The 27,524-nt window shown below is 40.1% G+C and overlaps 1 protein-coding gene across 1 annotated transcript in view; it reads right to left on the reverse strand.

Annotated features, from left to right (window-relative positions):
- Window positions 1-27,524, reverse strand: part of GRIN3A (glutamate ionotropic receptor NMDA type subunit 3A) — a 147,484-nt gene that overhangs the window by 45,339 nt on the left and 74,621 nt on the right. Inside the window, exon 4 of the mRNA XM_028108801.1 lies at window positions 2,209-2,354. Within this exon, the coding sequence (XP_027964602.1) occupies window positions 2,209-2,354 (146 nt within the window). The remainder of the gene's footprint in view (window positions 1-2,208; window positions 2,355-27,524) is intronic.

Below are 27,524 nucleotides of genomic sequence, written 5' to 3' on the forward strand. Positions count from 1 at the left end.
GAAAAAATTGGGGTTCAGTTTTTCTAAGCAATAATTACTGAGGTCCAGTTTCAGTGGTATCCTTAAATAATTACTCCTGATTTTGGATTGCAAAGTGAAGTTAGTTATGACAGGTCTCTCTTGCACAGGAAGGCAAGAAGCAATTAGCTCACAGACTCCCATGGGGCCCTGAATCACTGGTGAGGAAGTGGATGGGTGTGATCCAGGTATAAGCAGCTTCTAGACGAGTTGAATCATCCTTCCAGTTGGCAGGTTCCCCAGCTGTTTCTCCCATTATGGAATCATGCTCTGCCTTTTTGAGAATTCATTTAATCATACATATGCCACAAAATAATACATATGCCACCATAATACATATGCTCGTAAGTGACTCTGGAGATGTGTTCTGCAGGTTAGGGCTCTGGGATGTCAGGGGGATAATATGAGGACTGTGGTTCCTTGGAGTGGTGGCTAAGAGCGTAGGCAGTGACTGGGACCAAACATGGAGAGAGAAGACCAAAGACAAGAAGTCAGAGGGCATGAATGGTAAGTTCTGCCTATATTCCAATGTCACCTCCACCAGCGAATCAATTGGAGAGCTTGTTAATATGCAGTCTCCGGGATGGGGCCTGGCAGTCTGCATTTCTCACAAACTCCCAAGTGCTAACGGGAACATGGATCTGCTAGAACATAGACTATTCTTTGAACATCAAAGATCTACTTTTCTGTTATGGTTCCTAGACTGTCCTGCAACAGCAAATGGATTCTAGAGACCTGGTTCTAGTCCTGACTCTGCCATTTGCTGGCTATATTACTGTGGACAAGTTGCTTCTTTAAGGTCTCAGCTTCTTCACTGGTGCCTGCTTTTCTAATGACTCCATCTCTCCAGGCTAGAGTGGGGACAACTCGGAGTATTGGACCCTTCTCAGGTGAAGCCTCCAGAATAAATGAATACCCTGAGTGGAGTGGAATCGGGGACTACCACAGTAGTGGTGCATCTCACTCTTTTCACACTGCCAGAAAAGCCCAGTTTGTCAGCGATTACTATCTAGCAGGGAGCCATTGCCATCCCCCTGACATCTTCTTCTCTCTCTCAGCCATGAATCTGACTGAAGGAGAGAATACAGAAGAGGAGCTGGAAGGCAAAGGAGCACTCAACTCTGTTAGAGAAGGACTCTAACATTTTAATGTTCTTGCAAAACCAAAAGTGCCATTTCATAGTGCAAAAGTAGCATTTCATCCTACATAACTTTGCAAATCTGAGAGCACAAGCCTTCCTCTCTAGACTCTATAAAAGTCCATCAGGAGTATTATTAGGGTCCTGTCACCAGAGCTCTTCAGAAACATATTAGCTCTTATGTCTCATACAATTATTTATTTGTTTCCCTGCTCCCCTAAAAGAGAATTTGAGGTGGCAAGTCCTTCTGTCCATTGGGAAGATTACTGTGGTTGGCCATAGATATTACCAGTTTCCTGGGGCTGCATGAGTTTAGAGACTGGGGGCTTGGACGTATGTCATTGTCCTGGGACTATCAGGCACAAGGGAGAGGACTGCTCACCCTCACACTGTGGTGTGATGCTTATCAGGAGCCATTCATTCCCTTCTCCCAGGTGGACTAGATGAGCAGATCCATAACTGCACCACCCTCCTTTGCACTCAGCTTCGCTGAATTACAGGCTCTGATAATCTGCCATGGCAATGTGATTGCTCTTGATTGCTTCTCATAAATTCTGATGAGAAGGATGCAGGCATGGGAATCATTGCCTTTTATCTTATTTCCTTTCTACAGGAAATCTCTAAGATAAATTCCACTTCCTTGTGGCAAGAGGAGACAGTCCATGGGCTTAGAGATTCACTGTGAAGGAAAGGGCTGCTTTGGAACACTTTATCCTTCGGCCACATTCCCTGAGTGTTTGATCATTTCAACACCATTGTTTTCTCAAGTGATGTCAAGCCCACATTTACTTCCCCCACCATCTGCTACACTAATGCCCCCACTGGCACTTTGAGCAAAGCTACTGCCAACTGGGGACGATGCAGGTAACAAGTAATCTAGGTCACATAATTAAATGCACACTATTCCATACTGCCTTCTCGCTCACACAGTGTGAGGTATTACTCAACACACAGTGAGTATACTTAGCTGTCATTTTAAAAAACCAACAAATACAGTAGCTAAGACTTCTCTCTCGGTGAGAACTTTCTGGACCCAAGAGGTTGACACTCACTTCAAATACTCCACTCCATCAGGGGTGGCTGGTACATTGTACCTTCTCATATACTCATGCATCTCTGGGAAGCTTTGTCTCACATAATCTTCAGCACTGCTTTCCCGGACAGTTCCAAAGCGGAAGCCTTGAGAGGGATGATGTAGCTATGAGGGAGAAAGAAATGTCTTTAATACAAATTATTCTTAGGATTGTTTTCCAAAAATTACCTCTTCCATCACTCTTTGGAATCGATTAGCGATTTAGAACTTTTCAAACACACAGCGTCATGACCACGTACACAGAAATGTGCAGACATAGACATACTCTTTCATACCCCAGTTTTCACAGAAGTAATTGTTCCATCTTCAGAAGCATATGTATGGAAACAACAAACAGAAAACATAAAACAGTTTTCTGCTTTATGCTGAGAACTTATCAGAATTCTTTAGACACTGTATAAATTGGCATGCAGAACCAGCCTCATTATTATAAATTGCATATTGGAGAAAGTAGAAAGATAATAAATTAAAGGTTGTACTTCTCCTTGGTTAGAACTACACAAAGACCAAGTTAAAACCCTGTATCTTGAGACTGAAACACACCTGACCCAAAGTAGTGAATACATCTCTTTTATGTTTATCCATTTTATGCTATATTTTAAGTTTGTTGAATTTATTTTTGGTATAATTATGAAATGATCTCTTTCCTTTAGATAATTGTAACTGTATTTTCCAGTGCTGAGCCATGCTACATATTTGCCCAAATGGAATGGGATATAAGGCACTTAGGAGCCACAGAGGAGAAGGGCACCGGGGTAGACCCACTACTATAGATCTCCAGGGTATAGGACCTTGCAGTGAGAAGTAGCACAGCTGCTCTGCAGAGCCTTTCTGTCACTAAAGGATAATAAAGATACAGCACATGCAACATTATTATTTGTGAAAGGTATACAGAAGTGTTAATGTAGCATCTAGACTTAACATTATTTCCAATATAAGAATGAATTGGGATTGGGCCCTGTTATAAAGAGAGTTGAATATCCTGTAGTCAGGAGTATTTTAGAGAGGCTACTTCTCCACAATTGTCACATTAGATTTCCTGCACTTCTTTGTTCTGCTTCATGTTAACAGATTTGATGTCATTGCTTCGGACCTGAAGTCCTGGGACAGGAATCCACGGATGGGCTTTGTGAAGTTTATAAAGCTCCTGAAACTGTAGGCAGCATTTTATGTAACTATGTTTGTAATTGTCTTCTATGAGGAAAATAGTACAGTTTCATTTTTTAATAATTAGGTTTTCAAGTTGTTCACAACCCCAAAAGGTGAAGAACTTGCTGAATATGGTAACAACTTATATTTAAGATGAATTAGTTTTGTCACATGCTAAAAATCTAACAATATGGCAATAAGTTGATAATAATTAATAAATAAATTACATGGCACATCCTTATAGAATATTATGCAATGTCTAAATCATGTTTTTAAGCATATTTAATAAAACAAGGCAAATGTTCGTATGATAAATGGAGAAAAAGCTTTTGTATGTTGTGATCAAATTAAATATCTATATAGTTACTTTAAATGTTATGATCCCCAACATATATGTCACACACACACACACACACACACACCCCTTGGAAGAAGATGTATCAAGATATTAACAATGATTGTCCCATTTGTGGTGAAATGACAGGTGTACTTATTTATTTACAGAAACATGTCTCATGTTTATAAACAGAAAAAAGTTTATTTTATGAACAGCAAAGCAAATCCCTCACTAATTTATTCAACATTTATTGAGGGCTTACTTTGTACAACTTTCAAAGTTACTGGGGCCACAAAGGTAAATTCCCTGCAATCATTGCCACATAGGAACTCACTACCTGGTTGTCTATGAAGTATTTTGGAGATCCCACGGTTGAGTAGGTGATTAGGCATACCCTTGTGTTTAATGTAATTGTTCCATACACTGAATAAATTCTAATGTTCTGTGTCAGCAATGAGGCATCAACAATAATAACAATAGCTAACATTTACTGAATATTTATTATGTGCCAGACATGGTATTTAGTGCTTTACATGCATTATCTTGTTTATTCCTCATAATAGCTTCATGAAGAGGACACTGTTATTACTTCCTTTTTAAAGATTAGTGGACTGAAGCTCAGAGAAGTAAAGTAACTGGCATAAGATCACACAGAAGTAGCAGAGACTGAATTAGAACCGAAGTCTATTTGATTTCAAAACTCATGTTATTATCAACCACATCACCCTGCCTTGCAGCTCTTGGAAGCAACTGGAGAGAAGATGTTTATTAGAATAAACTCATTAGTTTTTTAAAATATTCACCTTATGCCTTAGGCCCCCCTTAGCATTCTCACAGTAGCAAATTTCAGCCCACACAAATCTAACAGCATTCTGTCTGCCCAACACCTACTCATTTTTTTTTTAAAGATTTTATTTATTTATTTGACAGAGAGAGACACAGCAAGAGAGGGAAGTGGGAGAGGGAGAAGGGGGAGTGGGAGAGGGAGAAGCAGCCTTCCTGCCGAGCAGGGAGCCCAATGTGGGGCTTGATCCCAGGACCCTGGGATCATGACCTGAGCCGAAGGCAGACGTTTAACGACTGAGCCACCCAGGCGCCCCAACACCTACTCATCTTTTAAGGCCAAGATCAAGACTTGGTCTTTGAAATCTCTGGTCTTATCTCGCTTCACTCTCCTATCTTGAATTAAAAAAAAAACCAGTTTACTGCTTATTTATTGTGCTGGTACAGTACCTTGCATGTACATAATATGTCGTCTAGCTATTGATGTAACCATATTTCACACTTTTCATGCATTACCTCTTTGATCCTCCCAAGAAACTTAGGAGGTATTTCTATTATCTTCCTTTTATAGATGAAGAAACTAAAGATCAGAAAGTTTGTCATCTGCCCAAAGTTATAGAGCTAGTAAATGGTGGACCTGGGATCTGAACCCAGGCAGTCTGATGGAAAATAGTGAATTTTTGAACACTGTGGACATCACTTGTGATACTATGTCATACTGACTCTTGGTATGGTCATTATAAAACTTGCTACTTATGTGTCTGGCAGTGAGCTAAGGGCCTTAAATGTTTTTAATTCTCACAATAATCCTGCAAGATAGATATTTTCATGTTTTACAGAGTAAGACGCTGAGGTTTGGGCAGTTAAAGTGACAAATTCTCACAGTTAGTAATTAGCAAGACTCAAGCCCATGTTCTTTTCCCTAACATGCAGACTGAATTATTTATTTGCATATCACAGAGACATATATGACTCTTGGCACCTGACAGGTGTGCTATATGTGTTTGCCAAATTAACTCACTTTACCACTTGTCTTATTCTCTCTCCACCCACCTGACTTCTCTCAGTTCATTCAGCACTCCCCTAACTTGCTGTCTGTGCGGCACCCTCCTTCCATAAGCCTTCACAGTACACATAATTTTCTTTGCTAGAACCTACCATAGTTGCACTTGTTAAATTTTTTTTTTTAAGAGAGAGAGAGAGAGCACTTGTATGAGTTGGGCAGGAGGGGCAGAGGGAGAGGGAGAGAGAGAGCCTCAAGCAGGCTCCATGCCCAGTACAGAGCCTGATGCGGGGCTCGATCTCATGACCCTGAGAGATCATGACCTGAGCCAAAACCACGAGTCAGATGCACTTAACTGACTGAGCCACACAGGTGCCCCTGCACTTCTTAAATTTAATTGTGTAACAGCTTAATGTCTAGACTTTCAGCTTCTTCACTGGACTGGAAGCTGTGTGTGATGAACATGTGATGAACCACTGTATTCCAATGCCTTTTATCATGTAGTTGTTCAATTAAAATGCTTTACAAATGACTGATAACTATTCTTTGAACCCAGAGGGAAGTGAGGGCTTTGTCATCCCACTTAGCACAAAAGGAGCCAACAATTTAGCTTACAGCTCCGGCTTTTGAAATGAACCCTCCTTTTAGGGTATAGGGATCTTAGACCGGTAATTAAAATACTTTTGTCTTATATATGAAAAGAACCCCTTTTAGAAGTCCATTTCCTCAGGGCACCTGGGGGGCTCAGTCCGTTGAGTGGCCAGCTCTTGATTTCAGCTCAGGTCATGACCTCAGGGTCCTGGGATTGAGCCCCGCATCAGGCTCAGCAGGGAGCCTGCTTGAGGATCCTCTCTCTCTCTCCCCCTGCCCCTCCCCTCACTCATGCTCTCTCTCTCTCAAATAAATAAATAAATCTTAAAAAAAAAAAAGAAGCCCATTTTCTCACATTATTCTGGGACAATACTTTTATGGCCTTTGAACTATTTCTAGGCAAACCCTGACCCTCCTTTCTCTGCTGAGTGCATTAGTACTTCATTCCTTCCCATGTCATGGGATGGAGTCATGAACCAGCAGATCCAGGCTCATATTCCAGTGGAGAACTAGCCCTTTGTATTTCTTCTTTTCCATGCCTTTCAGTTTGCCTTTTGCTCATGGGCAAGGCTCTGATGCCTGTGCAGGGAACAGTTTTGAGGTTTTGAGAAGGGAAATTTCCTTCAATGCTAACACAAATAACCAATCTCCAATGGGAAGAAGTATTTTTTTAGCCTGACAGAGACCCCACTTTATCTTGGAGATGTTTTACAAACACTGCCAACCTCTTTGGTCCAAGTCACCATCATTTCTGCCCTCTGCATACTTCTTCTCTTCCCCTCTAGTCCAGTCAGAGTAATCTTGGAGCCCAAAGCTAATCATTCATTCATTTGCTTAACACCTATCAGTGGCTCCCCATTGGCCTTGGGATAAATGTGGCCTCCTCATGGGAACTCCATGATTCAGCATGACCTTGCTCTGCTTTCTTCTGTCCAGCTTCATCTCCCCACTCTCCTCCTGGTCCTCCAAGCTTTAGCAGTTCTCTCAGTTCTTCCAACATATACTTTTTGCTTGACCAGAGCTCTTGCCCGTAGTCTTCACTCTGCCTGGGAGCTCTTTCTCCTCAACCCCACCTTTCTTTTGTGTAGCTAACTCTTAAATACTGCTTTACCAGAGAAGCTTTCACTGACCCCTAGACTAGATTAGGGCACCTGACACACTCTCCCATTATGCCCTGCCATAGTATTGATAAAACTTGGAATTATTTGTGCAATGTCTGCTTTTCCTATTAGCTTGTAAGTTCCCATGAGGGCAAGGCCCATTCCTATCTCATCTGAGTACTCATTAAGTCATCAACAAATATTAGCTACCATTACTATCATCATCATCATGCAACAAACACAGTGCTTGGCACACAGTTGTTGCCTGATAAACACTGGTGTAATAAGTCATCATTATTAACATAAAATTTCCTTAGGTTAGACACGTTATAAACTTGATACTTTTGTCACACTTCATGTTGTCTTTCTTTCCTCTTAAAAATTAGTTTTTTCCCTTGAATTCTTATCTTAATTCTTTCGAAGCAATATATTCTTTTTTATCTCTGTGTGTGAGATTCTAATTAGAAAAAAATAATGGGCTACTCAGGCAGTCACAGAATAATGGAATCAGAAAAGGGATCTATGAAGCAATTGATGCAACCCGATGGGCCAGCATAGTCCATCCTGTGTGTCATTTGAACAGCCAGGGATGTCAGGAAGCCTGCATCAAGGAGGGACGATAAAAGTTTACAAAGAGCTAAAGCAGTTGTGCTGCATTACAGCCATCACCAGGAAGTCCCAGAGACAGAAAAATTTCTTTAAAGTTTCAGCTAACCATTTCACCAGCTCTTCTAGTTCTGTTTATATTTGTTTCCACCTCTTCAGGTCTTGGGGAAATATCTAAGGTTAAACCATCTATTTGTATGTGAACTGTTCAGTATTAATGGAATACTGAACTCTACCCGGAGCACCTGCATGGAGAATAATCAGATACGCATTCTGCGGAAAGCAGAGAAGTGGCTCAAAACAAAATGGAAGCAAACCCTAGGAATGATCAAGGGGCTATGTCCAAGGAGATATGATGCTTTAGATAAAAAAAAAAAAAAACAGTCTAAATGCTGGGTATTTTCATTTAAGGTCCATATTTGTATTTATCTGAGATTGTACTTTAATAAATGGAATGTAATGTTTAATATTCTTTGGAATTGGGTGGACAGGGCCATTCTTAACCTGCCCAGTGGAATGGGATATACTAGCTATTGAGACCATAGATCCTCCCCATGCCATTATTTTATCCACTTAAAACCTGTGGACTCAATAATATGGAATGGTCTCAGAGTTCTGAAGGGCTTTAAAAGTCATCTACTATTATCATCCACTGATTTCTGAATCCTTTATGGCAAAGCTAAACCTACAACCTGGCATTTAAGATGTAGATTCTGATTCATTAGGTATAGGTTGGAGCCTGAGAGTCTGCATTTTTGACAAGCTCCCAGGTGATGCGACACTTGGTTCATGCTACTCAGACTTTGAGTAGCAAGGCTTATTTATAACACCACTATTAAGTGCCTGTTACATCTCTGCTTGAATGTCTTCAGAGAAAAGGAAGTTACTCCTCTTAAAGCCTATCTTCTCTATAGGAAGGATGACTCCATGTCCCACCTAGTCAATCTACCCATTTAAATATATAATAATAATGAGATAACAGTGAATATTTTTGTATATTTACTATATGTTAATACATTTAAATCTAATGAGATTGTTACTTTTATTATTTATTATTATATATGAAGGGTTAAGATTCAGGGAGATTCAGCACATTGTATAAGACCAGCAGAAAGTGATGAATGAAGATTTGAATCCGACTCTGTATAACTTGAAGCCCTTACCCTATCTGGCACTACATTCTGCCTTTACAGACTTATGTTACTGTCCAAATTTTAGCTTTAACTAATGCAAACCTGTCTGTGCTACAATTTAAAAAACTATTTTGGTTCTTAGAGGTGTGGCCATATAATTTATATTGCGAACTGGGGCACTTCTCCCAAACGGGTCACTATTGATTATTACAGAGGCAACAGGCACGTTAAGACTATTCCCAGCAAACAGTGATGTGTGTTCACTGAGTTATTACTCACGCTCGGAACACTGAATCCAGAATATGTATTCAGAAAATGAGGCTGGAAACAATGTTCCTGAGGCTCGCTCAGTCTTTCTCTAATGTGAATTACTGAATACATTTTATGTTGTAATTCGTGTGTGTGTTATTCCTATTTTCTTCTACAAAAGCTAGGCTCTCTGTTTACATTTGAGCATTTTACTTCCTCTCTTTTCATTTTTAGTCTGAAGCCCTCTATGTTAGGCAGCTCATCTCTAGTCAACAACATTCTTTGACATCATGTTTGATTTATATGAGCTTTAGTCCAGGTGCTTCCGACAACCTGAGTCATTGCCTCAAAACCCTTATATAGACTAGAGGTTAGCAAACTAGGCCACATGGGCCAATTCCAGCCTGCCACTTGCTTTTGTAAATCAAGGTTTATTGGAACACAGCCATGCCCATTGATTTACATATTGTCTACAGCTGCTCTTGTCCTACATCAGTAGAGCTGAGTAGGTGTGAAAGAAACTATATGGTTTCACAAAGTCTAAAATATTCCTATCTGGCCAACACAGAAAATGTCTGCCAGCCCGTGGTATAGACAATATTGACCTAACTATTTCATTGATTCCTGTATTTGAAATTTTACTCTCCATTCTAAAAACCCATCCATTGCTTATGGGATGCCACCTTCGCAGGTGAATGGACAGAGGTAGGTCTGATAAATCCCAGCAGGCTTCCTGGCACTGCACAGATTTCGGCTTTAGAATGACCCCACGTCTCCTGTCTAGCTGCGTGGAGTATCCGTATCCCAACAGGGGGTCCTGACTTCGACAGTCTTTTGTTCCTTTTTAGGGTCAGTAATAGAAAAACTGTGATCACAAAATTTCAAATCAAAGCATTAGTATGAGGCTTGGACTAATTTGGAATTAAATTTTAAATCCAAGGGCAGGTGCCACCAGAGCAGTCGCCACAGACCTGAAGTTAGAACTGGCGAGGGACACATCCACTCACTCTAGCTGTTTTTCCCTTTGTCTCATTCTCTTCTTTGCCTCTTTCCTCCCTTCCTCATCCTTTAGATGCAGCCTTTGTGTATCTGTCATCTCATCAAAGCTGGAGTTATTTATGATTCCTATAGTATTTCTTTCATTATTTTAATAATGGTAATAGCTAACCCTTACTGGATGTTTCCTTCATTTTAGGCACTGTGCCAAGATCTTACATTCATCACCTCATTTAATCCTTACAGCATCCTTTTTGGGTACGTATAATCATTATCCCCATTTTAAAGATGGGGGAACTGAAGCTTAAAGTGGTTTAGCAACTTGCCCAAGGCCATACAACCAGAAAATGGCAGACCCAGCAACTGAATCCGGAGAACTTATACCATTAATCTCTAGGTTATACTGCCTTCAGGAAAGATTCTCCTTCTCTGAAAAAACTATAGATACGATAGGCATTCCTCAAGACTAATGGTCAATTTAACGCAAACAAGTGCCAGCCTAAAGAAATAAGACAGAGAGCTGATACCCTCCGGGTTTTTGAACAAGGTATTTAGCACAGTTATAGCAAGAGCGGAAAAACAGCAACATTTGAACTGTGCCGTTTACAAAACTCATTCATGCATATTACTCCATTCACAAGGCACAGGCAGTCTGATGGTTTCTGTGTTCTATTTATAAAAGGTAAAAAACAAGCTAGATGGATTGGCCAAGCTCCCAAAAACAAGCACATTCATCCTGCATCCCCGGGGGGGTGGGGGTAAAATGCTTGTGCTCCATATCTAGCAGTCTTGGGTTGGCTGTGGGAGGACTGAACCCTGCTCCTTCCTCCCCTACCAGCATTCCCACATCTTCATGCACGTCTCTGCTGCCACACTGGCCATCTGAATGCTTTTTCCCCTTACTCTATGTAAGCTACTGGTGGGGTCTAGGGACTGAACTTGAAAAGAGCTGCCAAAGTCGGGGAAGCTATAAAAATATGGAGTCTAGGCTGGACGATATGCTACAGATCATTTATTTTTATAGGTAATAATACAGGTAGCTTCCGTTTATTAAGGCTCTCTGTATGTCAAGCATTGTGTTTGAATCTAAACATTCCCCTGTAGTACTTCCTGATCAATACTGTAAAGAGATTTAGGTCCAGAATGAGAAGAGTGAAGAAAGGACTTGCTCCAGGTCCCACAAATAAGGCAAAGGTGACCTTGAAAAACCCTAAATCAGGCTCAAATATAATCCTGTGGAGTGACTAATCCCCTCCCCAAATGAATATGGCTGATAAAAATATTTCTTCTTTTTACTGTGCTATGTTCAACAACACTTCCCCATCTACGATTTATGAAACTGTAAGTTCATAAGTTCCAGTCTTTTTTTTTTTAAGATTTTATTTTTAAGTAATCTCTACACCCAACGTGGGGCTTGAACTCACAACCCTGAGATCAAGACTCACATGCTCCACCAACTGAGCCAGCCAGGCGCCCCTGGAAGTTTCTGGTCTTTATTTCCTTCTTTAAACAATTAAATTTGTTCAGCAACATGCATTAAGTGGCATTGCAGTACTCATTTCCTAAGCCTCTGGAAGTCCATGCTGTATTTCTGTGTCAGGTATAGTAATACAAGGGGAGAGCCCATTATGGGTTTTTCTTGTTGTTGTTTTGTTTTTTCCTATTATCATGGTTTTTATAGTATCTAGCCTTTAGACACTAGAGAGACCAAACCAAACAATTATAGGATTTCTACAGGGGAATTTGTAGCTATTCTACTACAAATGTTCTACCTATGTCTTTATTTCCTGCTCTCTTTCTCTCATGGAAGTCTCTTTGGCTTCTTCTCTGGCCCTAGTCTCACTGTCTTATTCTATTCATCTGGACTGCCTCTCCTATTCAATTCACTGAGACCCTTCCAATTGTCTTATTCAAAATCCCCCCCCCCCTTTTTTAAAGATTCCATTTATGTATTTGAGAGAGAGAGTACAAGCAGGGGGAGGGGCAGAGGGAGAGGGAGAAACAGACTCCCCGCCGAGCAGAGAGCCCAATGTGGGGCTTGATCCCAGGACCCTGAATCATGAACTGAGCCGAAGGCAGACGCTTAACCGACTGAGCCACCCAGGCGCCCCTTCAAAATCCCCTTCGAATCCCATTTTATGTTCAGTGATCTTGTGGAGCAAAGTCCACTTCTCCCTTATATGTCAGACGAATTATTTCACTACTCATGCTACCCACACTACTGGTGTTTCCAAATGAAGAACCATGGAATAATCATAATCACAACGGTGGTGGTGGTCATGATGATGATGGAGCTCACCATCTGCCACACACTGTTCAAATGCTTTAGACATCTCAACTTTCTAAATCCTTACACCAAGCCTATGAGGCTGATTCTCTTATTTTGTCCATTTTATAGATGAGAATCCTGAGGCACAGAGCAACTAACTTGTCTAAGGGGGAGCCCATAAATGACAGAACTGGGCAGTCTGTGTGCCTCTCTCAACCACTAGAGTTTTACCGGCTATCCCCTTAACTGCTGTGACCCATTATCTGCAAAATGGTTACTTGAAAGAGTTCAGCCATTGTACATGGACCCAAGAGCTGATTCCAGGAGCTTAATTAGCTCTTAACAATCTCTTAAAACCCACAGCTGTCATTTATTGTGCTGATTATATATATGGGCCCCCCCCATTCATCATCTCATTTCAGCCTTCCTATACCCCTATGAGGTAGGTTCTGTTAATAACCCCAGTTCATTGGCAGGGAAATGAAGCTCAGAGACATGAAATAACTTTCCCAGGCTCTTCAGCCCATGCTATTGGGAGTCCGTTGTTATACATACTTATCAGCTGACTCTAGAACTCAGCTACATGTAAGATATTGTCTAAATGGGATCTTCAAGGGTAATTCTGATCATTATGCCATGGTCTAGAACCATAATTCCTCCAAAGATGTGAATCCACTGTAAGTGGCAGAATTGGGGCATGAACCAGGTCAGCTGAGGTCAGAAGCAACACCTTTTACGGAAAAGAGGAGGATTCCTTTAAGCCCATGGCATCAGAATAACCCTGGCTTTTTGTTTCTATAATTGACTGGCTACCCAGCCAAACTTCAAGGTCTAAAATGACCTGTGGACTGTGGAACTCCAACTTCTCACTTGAGTCATTGCCCATCACCAGCAGTACTGTACCCTGCAGACTGAGCAGGCAGTGAGGTCCTCACTGAACCTAGAGTCAGCAATTCTGGGCTGATTAAATGCAAATGAATGAAAACCGCTATAAATTTACCTCCAGTCTAGTGATGTAAAATTTTGGCACAACTCCACCCAAATCTTTGTGGCACAGGAACTTGTTTTAATGCCAGTTTTTACTTAATTATATAACCCAGAAGAATTAAATATTAAAGCATGTCCAATTTGGTCTTCATTCAGGGTGGGGTTGGGTGTAAAAGTACCATAGGAGGTTTAGCCTAAAAGTCAGTAATCCCACAGCATGGGCCCCAGGAAACCAGCCTCTTCGAGAAGCTGCTAAAGCAAAACATCACACAAATAAAAAGACAAGCTACTGAATAACAGTAAGAAAAGAAATCCTTTCCTTCTGCTTTATTTTCCTCCTAGGCCAGCCCTTGGGGGTGACTTGGGCTGTATCCAATAATTTTATTTGCCATGGCTGAATAGGCAATTTGTCTTTGCTCTGGAGCTCAGGGAATCAGTGATTGAGTCCTTATGGTGGCGGCGGGGCTCTCAAAGATTTAAGCATTGATTCTGAATCAATGTATCCAAGAGAAGATGCCGCTCCTTCCACCAGGGCATCTTGCCTGTACCAACGCTCCCAGTTTTCCCACTTGAGACCAGCTCCCAGTTTATGACTGAGCCGGTGTTTGCTTATCTTTCGCTTCTGTTCAGCACATTTGCTCCCGTTAAATGAATCGCAAAAGCAGCCCAACCAGAGTAGCATTTTGCTTTGTGAGCTAAGCATCAGAGGGTGGCAGTCAGCTGAGTTAAAAACGCATTTTCGTTCTCCTTCTTCGGCACACTGGAGAGAATTTTCATGTAGCAGTTAAAAAAAAGAAAAAAACCATGCAATGATTCATAAAGTTTGCAGTTGAGAAAAATGAGGATCAGCAAGATTAAGCAATTTGGCCACGATTATAAACCGCTAAGTGGAGCTACGACGTGCACACATTGAACAGACGAACTTGTCCGCTGCCGCTGCCACAACCTGAATGTGAGTTCTGACCCCACTCGCTTGAGTCATCCTCACAGCAAACCGGCAGAAACTGGCTTGGTGCAAACTAGAAGAATAGATCCATGAACTGTCTCTAGTGATTCGATGGTAGAAGTAAATGCTTAGTAAGTGTTTGATGAGTGAATATGCCCATAGCGTAGAGGAGGAAAAAAACAAAAGCTGACTCAGAACTTGCAAAATTCATGATGTTAATCTATACCGAGTTTAAAAAGCCTATGTTCCAAAACAGGTTAAATGTATTTCATCAGTTTAAAAAAGTAATTTGTAAGTGGACGCTATTTGTTTTAAAATCATCATCTGATACATCAGTGTACATTAAAAATAATAAACTATTTTTGACTAAAAATATTGATTTAAAAAATCTGTTTAGGGGTGCCTGGGTGGCTCAGTCATTACGCATCTGCCTTCGGCTCAGGTCATGATCCCAGGGGTCTGGGATCGAGCCCTGCATTGGGCTCCCTGCTCTGCGGGAAGCCTGCTTCCCCCTCTCCCACTCCCCCTGCTTGTGTTCCCTCTCTCGCTGTGTCTCTGTCAAATAAATAAAATCTTTAAAAAAAATAAAAAAATAAAAAAATCTGTTTACTTATTAAACCCCGAATTAATACTTCCTCTTTTCAAAAAATTTTTTGGGTTCATATTCTGACTGGTAATATTCAGATAAGCAGGCTCATTTGCAAATGAACCATTTCTTCCCAGAATTACAGCATGCTAGACCTAAGGTGATGTTAGAACCATTTAATTAATAATCCTTAATTTGCAGATGAAGAAACTAGAGTTGACCAAGGTTAAATGAATAATCCAAGACCACAGACTTGACTATGGCAAAGTTGAGAGAAGAACCTAGCTTCCTAGACTCTTGAGAATATGTAAGTCATGCAAACTAAAAGAATGTTCGGTGAACACACAGATACTTAAGAATGAAAAGGGAACAGAAACAACCCTGAATATCTGGATTAATGTTTAAACTATTGAAATGGTAATTACAGAAAAACTTAACTAGTTTCACTTTATAAAAAAAAATTTCCAAAACATAATCATTTATTTAATGCTATAAGTAATACATGAATCTATTCTCACTGTAAAATGCAAACAGAAGTTTCATGGCATAAACCATTATAGTATCTCTTTTTCCTCCCTGATTCTATTGCCTCCTCTAGAAGTAGCTGTTGCTGATATTGTAGTGGTTATCATGAATATTCTTGTGTTTACCTTGAGCTCGAAGGGGCTGAATTTGGTATTTAGAGGTCTTTTTTGATTACAGCCTAGAAAATGTACTAGCCTTGTTGGAGCTGATCGTTTTGTTTAAGGAACATGAAATAGAAGTTTAAGTTTAAATGTGTAGTTCGCTGGAGTATACAGAGACACACTGATCTCTTCGATTTCCATAGTAACTTTCTTTGTTATTTCTCTATTTATTCTCAGCTAAAGAACTTCAAAAACACCTTCTATACATATCCTCCCCAAAACCCTGGGATGTCAAGAGGGAGGAACTGCTGTGTTCTTCATTTACTGAATAGGAAACTAAACTCTAGAGACATTAAGTGTGCACAGTCTATTCATTGTATTCATGGCTCCGAGTCTTCCCTTTGCCATGTCACTACGAGTGCCCTCCTTCTTTGACTCTGGTTCTGGCCAGGTGACTTACTTTGGTCACTGGAATATTAGCAGAAATGATGAAGCACAGTCTTGGGAAAATGCTGGTATCTTTCTGCTTTGTGCTATAGCCCTCTGCTTTCACCATGAGAAGGACATACCTAGATTAGTCTGCTAGAGGATGAGATATGTGGAACAGAGCCAAGTAAGCTTACCAAGTATTGAAGCAACCCCAGATCAGTCAACAGACAGCTAACCCCTAAATATGTAAGTGAGCCCAGATGCGGTCTGCTGAACCTCGCTATTTTGAGAGCTACATAAATGCTTTCTGTTGTATGCCACTGGGATGCTGTGTGGTTTGTTATATGGTATTATTGTAGTAAGAGGTAACTGACAGAGTGGTAACAATTATAAATGAAGATCCAGAAATTTAACTAAGATCTTCTGTCTCTGAGCCTAGTGCTCATGTCATATAGCCCAATTTTTGCCTTTGCACAATTACCTCAGTCTGAAGTTCCCGTTTTCCCTTTCTCCTAGTCTTCCTAGAAAATCAAGATTAGATATATATCCTTTTAAAAGCCTCTCTGATCTTCCCAAGAAAGAGTTAACTATCCTCATGGGAGCTACTTCTCCCTTTTACATATTTTTATTATTTCACTAATCACTGTGTGGCACGATTAGTTGTTTACTTGAATGTATTTCTTAAGGGAATATGAGTTTCCTTGAAAACTGTTTTAGAACCCACCACAACGCCTCATCATTAGTTTTGGAATTAAATGAATTGGTAGGAAGAACATGGAAGAAGAAATGAATGATTTCTTGCTAAAAGTTTTCAAGCATATTTTGATTTAGTCTTGCCTGCCATCTCAGTAAGGGTCCCTGAGTCAGGTGATAGGAAGAACAAAGAATTCATTGATTGAGCACATATATATCATATATCTGTGTCCTAGTTGATGGTCACTAGGACTAATATAGGTCTCTGTTCCTATAGAGAAAAATAGTTAACAAAAAGCAAACCACAGGGGTGCCTGGGTGGCTCAGTCAGTTCAGCGTCTGCCTTTGGCTCGGGTCATAATCTCAGGGTCCTGGAATGGAGCCCCACATCGGGCTCCTTGCTCAGTGGGGAGTCCGCTTCTCCCTCTCCCTCTGCCCCTGCCCTGCTTGTGCTCCCAATCTCTCTCAAACAAAAAAATAAAATGAAAAAAAAAAAAAGCAAACCAGATAATTACAGATTAGTGATAAACTGAAGAGAAGAGAAAAGATGGTATGATGAGACAAAGTCAGGTGGGGAGGCCACTTCTGATAGGGCGGTCAGGGATACTGATATCCTCACTGGGTACTTAATGGTGAACACACTTCCTTTCCTCTTTTACTGTGGTGTTTTAATTTCAACTTGATTACACATTTTCTGAGGACAAAAATTATGTGCAATCTTCTTTATATCTTCCACAGACTCTAGGCATGGAGAATAACTTCCTGGTTGATTTATTAGTCTGATAATGAGGGGGCACAATAAGTTCATTGTGTGTGTGTGTGTTCCTTTCAGATTTTAAAATTTATGCTACTTGCTTGGAGGGTTATTATAAGTCTGTAAATTCTACAAATAAATTTCATATTCCTTGGTAATATTTCTGGGCTTCTTCCGAGATTTCCTATTTAAAAATGGTCACAGGCTTTATTTTCAATGTTGGCTGTAATTCTTCCTGGAGAAGTCAAGGATGCATTTGGTCTTGGCCTACTGTTAGAGGTCTAAGAAAAGTAACTAGAGTGCATCCTCAGCCCTTGTATTAGATATAATTTGTCCCTCTTCATTCCTCTGGTCACCTACAACTCTGGAGAATTTAGATTTAACAAATAATCACAGAACATTGTCAGAGGCCTGCAATCTGCTCAGGGATTTTATATGCATTATCTTATAACTGCCTAAGGACAGTGCTAGGAGTAGGTATTATTTTCATTTCCATTTCTTAAGTGAGGAATTTGAGGTTTAGTATTTAAGCACCTTGTCCAGGATCACAAAGTCCAGTTATATTGCAGAGATAAGACTCAAAGGCAAATTTTCTGACTTGAAACAGAATGTAGAGAACTTTCACTGGTTTTTGGCAAACGTTTATCAAGTGCCAGGCTCTGCACTAGGTTCTGGAAATACATTATCAAAATGGCACGGGGCAATTCTCATGAGATGCTTTCATGTCACCCATAAACCTCAGAAGAGAGAAGAAAAGAGAAACTGAAAGAAGGAGGAACAGGTTTGAGGTATTCTCTGTCGCAGTTTGTCTGTTTAGAAGAGGAATTTTTGCATTCAATTCCCCAGACAGCCAGTAATTGCCAACATCCTCCTCCCCGCGAAGGCATAGTACCCTAGTGATGCAACTGACCACCAGCTGATTACGGATGCCAGGCAGTAAATGCTACGCAATGCCCTATGGCTGGAGTTTTCATGCTTTTCCCAACCTCCATGGACCAGGGATGCCTGGGGCTTGGGCAGGCTGGTGAAGAAGCTCATATTTTTCTTCACTGCAAACTAGTCAAGTCAACGTGTCTTTTATGAGACTTGGTTTTCTATCAGTATTTAGTTTTTATGTATTCAAACTTTCCTCTAATATGCATAATTGCTGAAAGAAAAGGGCTATAGAACGGCTATGAATTATGGCTTTTAGGGGAATGAACACTGCAGTTAATGTTGCAAGACGGCTTCCGTTATAATCCCGTTTTCACATCCTTATGATTTTTTAGGGAGGAGGAAGAATTTTCCTTTGAGCTAAAATTTTCCATGGTTGACTCAGCTCAAGGTGATTTTAAAAATGAAACACTTGCACAAATGTTTTCATTTATTCTTGAGTTATTGTAGTTGGAAAATGCTGTTCATTTGTACTCCAAGTATTATTAATGCATAAAAATTCCAAGTATGAATGGCTATTAACACTTCAGTCATTATATGACACTTGTCTTGGAGGTCAGCTAGATTCTTTCTTTATAGAACTATATTATAGCATTTACTGCAAAATGGTTAAAATATTTGTTTTCAGAGTTTCATTGTAATGTTTGATTGGCACACAGCTTTTCAGAGAGGAAATAAATATTTAGGTTACTTTTACTATTTTTAAATTTATGATGAACTCTAAAGTAACAAAATACATTTAAAAATAATTTCTATGCCTTTTGAACTATATTAATCAAGCTTTTAATTTTTTAGCTCAGGTCTTTTTTTTAGAGGGGGGAGGGGCAGAGGGAGAGGGAGGGGGATTCTTAAGCAGGCTCCACGGGAGCCCAACGTGGCGTTTGATCTCACAACCCTGAGATCATGACCTGAGCCGAAATCAAGAGTTGAATGCTTAACTGACTGAGCCACCCAGTGCCTCAGCTCAGGTCTGTTTTAAGTGTCTCTTGTAAATGGCACATTGTTGAGACTTTTTCTAAAACTGTCACTTTCTTAGTGAAGCCAACTTTCAAGGAGTAGAATTACTAATAATTACCATAAAACTAAAACCAATTTTTCCTATATCTAAGGATTTCTATTTAGAATTTGGGGCATGTGTTTAAGTCAGTATTTTGTCCTATTGGTTTGTGTCTCTAATTTGTTTTTTCCTCCTACCTATTATTTGATATTCTGAAATACAGTCTTTATTGTATCTAATTTTCATTTAATGTGTATGACTTTAGAGGATTTATTTATATTTAACTATGCTAAAGCTGTCAGTGTACCCCCTCACAAGATGAGAAAATATGTATATATAAAGTGTGATACAAATGAAAATTATATTATCACTGCAAATAATAATTTGAAATGACATTGAAATAATTTGAAATGATATTGAAATATTGTTGCGAGATGACTTGTGTAGTCAGTAACTCTTCCCTGCCTTTTCCATTTGGTGGCAAACTTTATATTCTTCAAAATGAATGACTATTCATCTTCCCTAGGTGACTGTTTCACATTAAATAACCTCTTCTTTAAGAATCTTGTACCTACTGTTCCATTCAACATAATATTTTATTTTAATTTTAATTCCAATATAGTTAACATACAGGGTTATTTTCAGGCAACACAATATTTTATGATCTTATCTGATTTTGTCATCCTAATTAGTTACTCCTTGAATATTATCTCTATAGTCTTTGAATCTTACTCTTTTTTTTTTTTTGCGACTGGAGATGAGGCAGTTTATAAAAAATGGCCTAGTGTTGGGGCACCTGGGTGGCTCAGTCACTAAGCGTCTGCCTTCAGCTCAGGTCAGGATCCCAGGGTCCTGGGAAAGAGCCCTGCATCGGGCTCCCTGCTCGGCGGGAAGCCTGCTTCTCCCTCTCCCACTCCCCCTGCCTGTGTTCCCCCTCTCACTGTGTCTCTCTCTGTCAAATAAATAAATAAAATCTTAAAAAAAAAAAGGCCTAGTGTTAAAAACAGACACATAGATCAATGGAACAGAATAGAGAGCCCAGAAATGGATCCTCAACTTTATGGTCAACTCATCTTCAACAAAGCAGCAAAGAATGTCCAATGGAAAAAGACAGTCTCTTCAACAAATGGTGTTGGGAAAACTGGACAGCCACATTCAGAAGAATGAAACTGGACCATTTCCTTACACCACACACAAAAATAGACTCAAAATGGTTGAAAGACCTCAATGTGAGACAGGAGTCCATCAACATCCTAAAGGAGAACATAGGCAGCAACCTCTTTGACCTCAGCCGCAGCAACTTCTTCCTAGAAACATCGCCAAAGGCAAGGAAAGCAAGGGCAAAAATGAACTATTGGGACCTCATCAAGATAAAAAGCCTTTGCAGAGCAAAAGAAACAGTCAACAAAACCAAAAGACAACCGACAGAATGGGAGAAGATATTTGCAAATGACATATCGGATAAAGGGCTAGTATCCAGAATCTATAAAGAACTTCTTAAACTCAACACCCAAAGAACAAATGATCCAATCAAGAAATGGGCAGAAGACAGGAATAGACATTTTTCCAAAGAAGACATCTAAATGGCCAATAGACACATGAAAAAGTGCTCAACATTGCTCGGCATCAGGGAAATCCAAATCAAAACCTCAATGAGATATCACCTCACACCAGTCAGAATGGCTAAAATTAACAAGTCAGGAATGACAGATGGCAGGGATGCGGAGAAAGGAGAACCCTCCTAAACTGTTGGTGGGACTGTAAGCTGGTGCAGCCACTCTGGAAAACAGTATGGAGGTTCTTCAAAAAGTTAAAAATAGAGCTATCATATGATCCAGCAATTGCACTACTGGGTATTTACCCCAAAGATACAAATGTAGGGATCCAAAGGGGTATGTGCACCCCAATGTTTATAGCAGCAATGTCCACAATAGCCAAACTGTAGAAAGAGCCAAGATGTCCATCAACAGATGAATGGATAAAGAAGATGTGGTATATATATACAATGGAATATTATGCAGCCATCAAAAGGAATGAGATCTTGCCATTTGCAATGACATGGATGGAACTGGAGAGTGTTATGCTGAGCGAAATAAGTCAATCAGAGAAAGACATGTATCATATGACCTCACTGATATGAGGAATTCTTAATCTCAGGAAATAAACTGAGGGTTGCTAGACTGGTGGGGGGTGGGAGGGATGGGGTGACTGGGTGATAGACATTGGGGAGGGTATGTGCTATGGTGAGTGCTGTGAATTGTGCAAGACTGTTGAATCACAGATTTGTACCTCTGAAACAAATAATACATTATATGTTAAAGAAGAAGAAGAAGAAGAAGAAGAAGAAGAAGATAGCAGGAGGGAAGAATGAAGGGGGGAAATCGGAGGGGGAGATGAACCATGAGAGACGAAGGACTCTGAAGAACAAACTGAGGCTTCTAGAGGGGAAGGGGGGTGGGAGGATGGGTTAGCCTGGTGATGGGTATTAAAGAGGGCACGTTCTGCGTGGAGCACTGGGTGTTACACACAAACAATGAATCATGGAACACTACATCAAAAACTGATAATGTAATGTATGGTGATTAACATAACATAATAATAAAAAAAATGGCCTAGTGTTTTCTCATTGCAAATTCTGTTCTGGTGCACGTACATGTACATATATACATCTCTACACACATATCAAATGTACATACATACTATATTATATATACTATCTATTTCTCATACACACATACATACATTATATTATATAGAATATATATGCACATAATATTTGTATATAGGTGTATATATATATAATGAGAAGTATGTATATACATTTTACTATACTGCATTCTTTTTCTTTTTTAGCAAACATACTTGACATGTAACATGGTGTAAATTTGAGGTGTACAGTGTGTTACTTTGATACATTTAAATATTGTAATGACTGCCATTCTAGTGATATTTATCACATTATATAGTTACAGTACAATACTGTTATCTGTATCATACTGTGCATTAGATCTCTATGGCTTATTTACTGCTTGTTACAAGTTTGCACCCTTTAAAAACATCAATTTTATTCCCCTATTCCCCATCTCCTGGTAACCACCATTTTACTCTGTTTTTTACGAGTTTGACTTTTTTAGATACCACATATGAGTGTTATCATTCAGTACTTGTCTTTCTCTAACTTATCTCAATTAGCACAACGTGCTCAAGGTCATTATTTTCTGATTCTCTCTCACTTTTTCCTCTAGCATAGCCACACAGCTGTTCCTACCATTTGGAGGGAGGCTAGATTTCTGTGCTTTCCTTTCAGGTCTCAATATCTTACTCTCAATATGTGCTTGGTAAGAAAAAGCTTTCCCCTCTTATCCTTTATAATTCTGACTCATCATACAGAGTTTAGCTCTGTACTTCCTCAAGGAGGCCTTCTCTGTGTCCCTCCCTTCCCATTTGGTCAGGTTCCTGTTAATACATTGGCATAATATTCTATTCATCATCATAACATTTATCTCAGAGTTACGGTTGTTTAATGTCTGATTCCTCTGCTAAAATGAAAGTTCTTTGAGGGCAGGGTTAGGGGTTGGACTTGTCTGTAGCTGTAACCCCAGCCTTTGTCTTAGAGGTAGACATATGGTGACTTTTACATATTTATGGAACGGATGGATGAATTGCCTGCCTGCCATTCTCATTTTAAAAAATAATTTCTATATGTGAAGTCATTAGTCAGTATGACTAGGCATTTAATATAGTTCTTCCTATAATTGCCATAGAGAACAGGCTAGTTATGGTACTCAATGGCTGAAAGCATTTCAACAATTCTTGCCCATGGGGAGCTATAATTTCACCTTATGATATCATAAACCACTCAAGGATTTCATGTAGTTACCAGAACCTTGGGCTAAAATTATAACCCTGAAAGCCTCTGCTGCCTATTAGTCATTTGATACATGACAGAAAGCAAATATATTGTGCTTTCTTGGACTTCAGATTGGCTCTCAGTATACTGGCTTCTTGATTTCATTATGTGACCTGCAAAATACTCAGCTTTCTGGAAGTTCAAACCATCCAAAAACCTAAGGTAATTCACAAATACTAGATCTACATCAAGCAGTAAATAGATGAATTTCTTCTATGTTCTGATAATTATTTTTCTCAAATTATATTCCTGAAATGCTAGCAAAGCTTTGGGAGCCATGAATATTCCTACCCTTATATGCTGAATAAGTTTTGAATATGGTTTATATGAGGCAGCACATTGCATTGAAATTGTGATGGATCTGAAATTAGGAAGCGTGGGTTTAAGTAGCAGCTTGAACTTTGGAAAAAAATCACTTAACTCTCCTTAGCCTCTGTCTTCTCTCCTATTTAAATGCCTTTTGTGCTACAGAGATGTAGGGGCTACACTGAGGTGCTGGCCTGAAGCATCTGGGAGGCAATGGAGTGCTTTACACATGGTTTGTGTTGTTCTTATTTGTCATACCAGAGAAACAAAATGGTCATTTTCTAAAAGCATATAAAAGTGAAAAGAAAACTGCTGGATCAGGATAAAAGCTTGAGTTTCCTCTATGTAATACTTTTCTTCTTTCAGTACTCCGTTGGAGCTAAGAATTTGCGCAAGAGCATGCTATGGTAACATGATGTGAACCCAGGGGCAGCACCTTTCATTCCTCCGGATGAGCTGGAAACAATGGTTTGTCAAGTGATTCACGAGATGTAAAGAGTGGGGTGAGAGATGGGTTAATCATGGTTCAGAGAAGAAGCTGACAAACTGGTTCCTATCTCCACAGAGGAAAGAACAAGAGTAAAAAGGCTTAAGAAGCAACACAAAGAAGAGTTTCCTTGCGCTGACAGCAGACCGGTGACAGAGACCAGGGAGTCTTTTCTGAAATTCTTTAGATGATGGACTGGTGTGTTGTTGGTCTGGCTAGAAGGCACAAGGTAGTGTAGATCAGTGTGATGGTGAGGCAGGTGGATGATGAAGAGCAAAACTGCATAGGTCCATTATCCAAGATGTTTACCGGCTGGGCTAAAATTTTAACTGGCCGGCTAGGGCTCTGAGCCAAAGCATCTCCCAGATGTTGGGAGACGACGAGAGCTAGAAGTCACTAGAACCTTGAAATTAACATGACACTAATTCTAAGATGGACATGGAGTTTAGTCCTGGAATACGTCATTGACTGGAGGTGAAAGGTAAGAATGGGGCCAGCAGCAAAGTGACCAGATGCTGGGTCATGTGGGAACTGACCAACAGTGATGCTTCTCCAGCTGTAGCACAGAAATGAAACAAACACCCAGGGATGGCGTTAAAATGCAGATTCTGGTTCAGCAGGACTGGAGTAGGGCCTGAGATTCTGCATTTCTAATAAGCCCCTGGAGATGCTAACATTGCTGGTCCTTGGACCTCACTTCTGAGGGGAAAGATCTAGACAGGGCATATTAAATTCTCCCTGAATGAGAATGGGATTGTTTTCTGAGCCTGTGGGGGGAAAGGTAAGGAGGAGGCCTGTGTCTGAACATGAGGCAAAAGTGGCCTCAGCTCCAAGAAGTGAAGAGTGAGGGGAAACTGAGTCTTGGCAGCAAGCTAGGCTACCTGCCTCCTCCTCTGGACTCTTCTCGACAGATTTGATGGTTGGTGTCTTCTCCCTAAAATTCATCAAATGGTCCAATGGTACATATTTTCCTTGCTCTCTGTATTAAGTAGAATTATCTAGTCTAGATTAATAACCCATACAGGAAACTAACAGAAGTATCACCTCTTTCAGGGAACATTTGTGTTCTCTTGAAATATATGCAGTATTATATAGGAGCCACCTGGAGGAAAATTTCCTAATATGAAGAAATGGCTGTTGGGAGAATTTCAGGACCTGTGCCAGGAAGAAAGAGTTGAGACGCCCCTGATATCACTGTATTCTAGTGGTGAGCAACCCTTGTACAAGGGTGCCAATTCAGTAAAACTAAGACTGTTTATATCATGTTTTTACAGATTGTTTTATTTTATATGCTTATTTTGTATAATCTATTTTTTAACTTGACTATGTATCTAGCTCATTTTTTTTTCTTAACAGCAACATTTGTCTTTCAGTGGAAGAATGTGCCCTACTTTAGCCCATCTCCTCTTAATGACTAGAGATTATTCCTAGACTTTCAACAGTATAAACAATATCCTGATGAACAGAGACTGATTCAGTCTCTCTTCTGAATAAAACCAATGTGAACTGAGCGGTGCTGAAAGTGGAGTGGAGTAACAGTTTGAGGGATTTCCCAGAGATTAATTAGCACCAGGGCTCATGCTTCCTTTGGAAACCCTGAACCGCAGCCCAGAGAAGAGAAGCTGCCATGTCACAGGAATGGTGGCAGGGGAGCAGGGCGGCATGCGCGGCTGCGACGGCGGCGCCACAGGGAGACAGTGTGGATGAATACCGCGTCCTTAGTTTACCAAGTGCCCGGAAGGACATATTCCCGCGGCAACACTTCTCTGGGTAGGGCGTTAGTGATGACGGCGGTGAGGGTGGAGTAGGAGTAAATCCTTCCTGGATCTGTGTGTCTCTCACTTCATCCCATATGAACCGTGTGCACAAATTCAAATGCCGCAGCCTCAGCAGCAGTCCCAGCCCCTGAATCACCTTTGTGTGCGAGCAGCTTTCCCAGACTAAGTCCAGGGGTGGGGAAAGGACTACTTAAAAGGCATCAGGTTGCGGGGGAGGGGGGTGGCGCATGGGTGGCTCAGTCACTTCGGGGCGTCTGACTTTGGCTCAGGTCATGATCTCAGGGTCCTGGGATCTGCCCCGCGTTAGGCTCCTAGCTCAATGGGGAGTCAGCTTGTCCCTCCCCCTCTTCCCCTGCCCTTCCCCCTGCTCGTGCTCTCTCTCTCTCTCAAATAAATAATTTAAAAAAATACATCAAGTTGGGAAGAACATTCTTACTGCATGCAACAATGAAATACTGAACAGGAATAATAAGTCAGGTTTTGTTGGGTATGAATCCTGCCTCTACCATTTATTAGTTAGATGGCCTTGAACAAGTTACCTAATTTCTTTTAGCCCCATTTCCTCATCTGTGTAGATGTAGTAAAATTTAAATGAGAAAAATCCATGTAAAGCAGTTAGCACAATCTCTGGAACATGGTATCCAACAAATTTATTATCATTATTATTTATTGATGCTATTTTCACTTCCTGCCCCTGAAACTGTATCAGGGGTCTTATTATAAAGCTAATACATACATACATATGAAGGTTCATATGTATGACCCTCAGGATTGATCATTTTAAACATGTAAATCACAGGAGATACATATTTTATATGCTTACATTCATTTATATTCTTATTTGCCAATAGAGTCACCTCCATTAATTTTATATGTTCAGATCATTTATAGAAAAAAAAATTCCAGTTCAAATATAATTTAAGGAAACATTAATAGGTCTTGTTTTGGTTGGCACTGTTTGAATTTTCTGTCATTTGGCATTTTTGTAGATAGCAGCTTCCTAGTAAAATGCCATAAGTGCAGTTCTTGAGTCTGAAAAATACTAATGGATTCTGACAAAACATTCTGAAGTCAAGCTATAAATAACATCATATATATTATATATGTATTACGTATACATTATACATATATACCTATATGATATATACACAATACATACATTATATACAGTATATATAATATATACAATATATACATTATACACACATACATATTTTTTACATAGATGTATCTGTGCAGTTGGCTGGAGCAGTCTTGTATGCAGCTGCAGTTGGGAAAAGTGAGCCCTAGCTTGGCTTAATTTCCCAGACCGAGTTCATAATGGAGCTGAGCTCCCAGTTAAGCATCCTGACATGCCACTGGATGGAGACACAGGGTGGTTAGGTCATGCTAGCTTCTAAGCTGATTAAGGATCAAAATGTGAAGTTGAGGCTAATTCATAAGAATCCAACACTCACCTTAATTCACAGTTTGTGGAGCTAAAATATATATTTTAGACATAAAAGAAGCCCCTTCAGGAGTTGCCTGCAACTTCTTCAGACACATAGAGAGATTTATTGAGCGTGAAAATGAGGTTCATCACAGAGCAAACTCTCAAACCTTAGTTGCATCAAACTTTTTATCTATC

The sequence above is a fragment of the Eumetopias jubatus genome, unplaced genomic scaffold (assembly GCF_037043125.1).
Source record: "Eumetopias jubatus isolate StellerSeaLion01/CBP00866 unplaced genomic scaffold, mEumJub1_p1.0 scaffold_15, whole genome shotgun sequence".
In the NCBI taxonomy this organism is placed as follows: domain Eukaryota; kingdom Metazoa; phylum Chordata; class Mammalia; order Carnivora; family Otariidae; genus Eumetopias; species Eumetopias jubatus.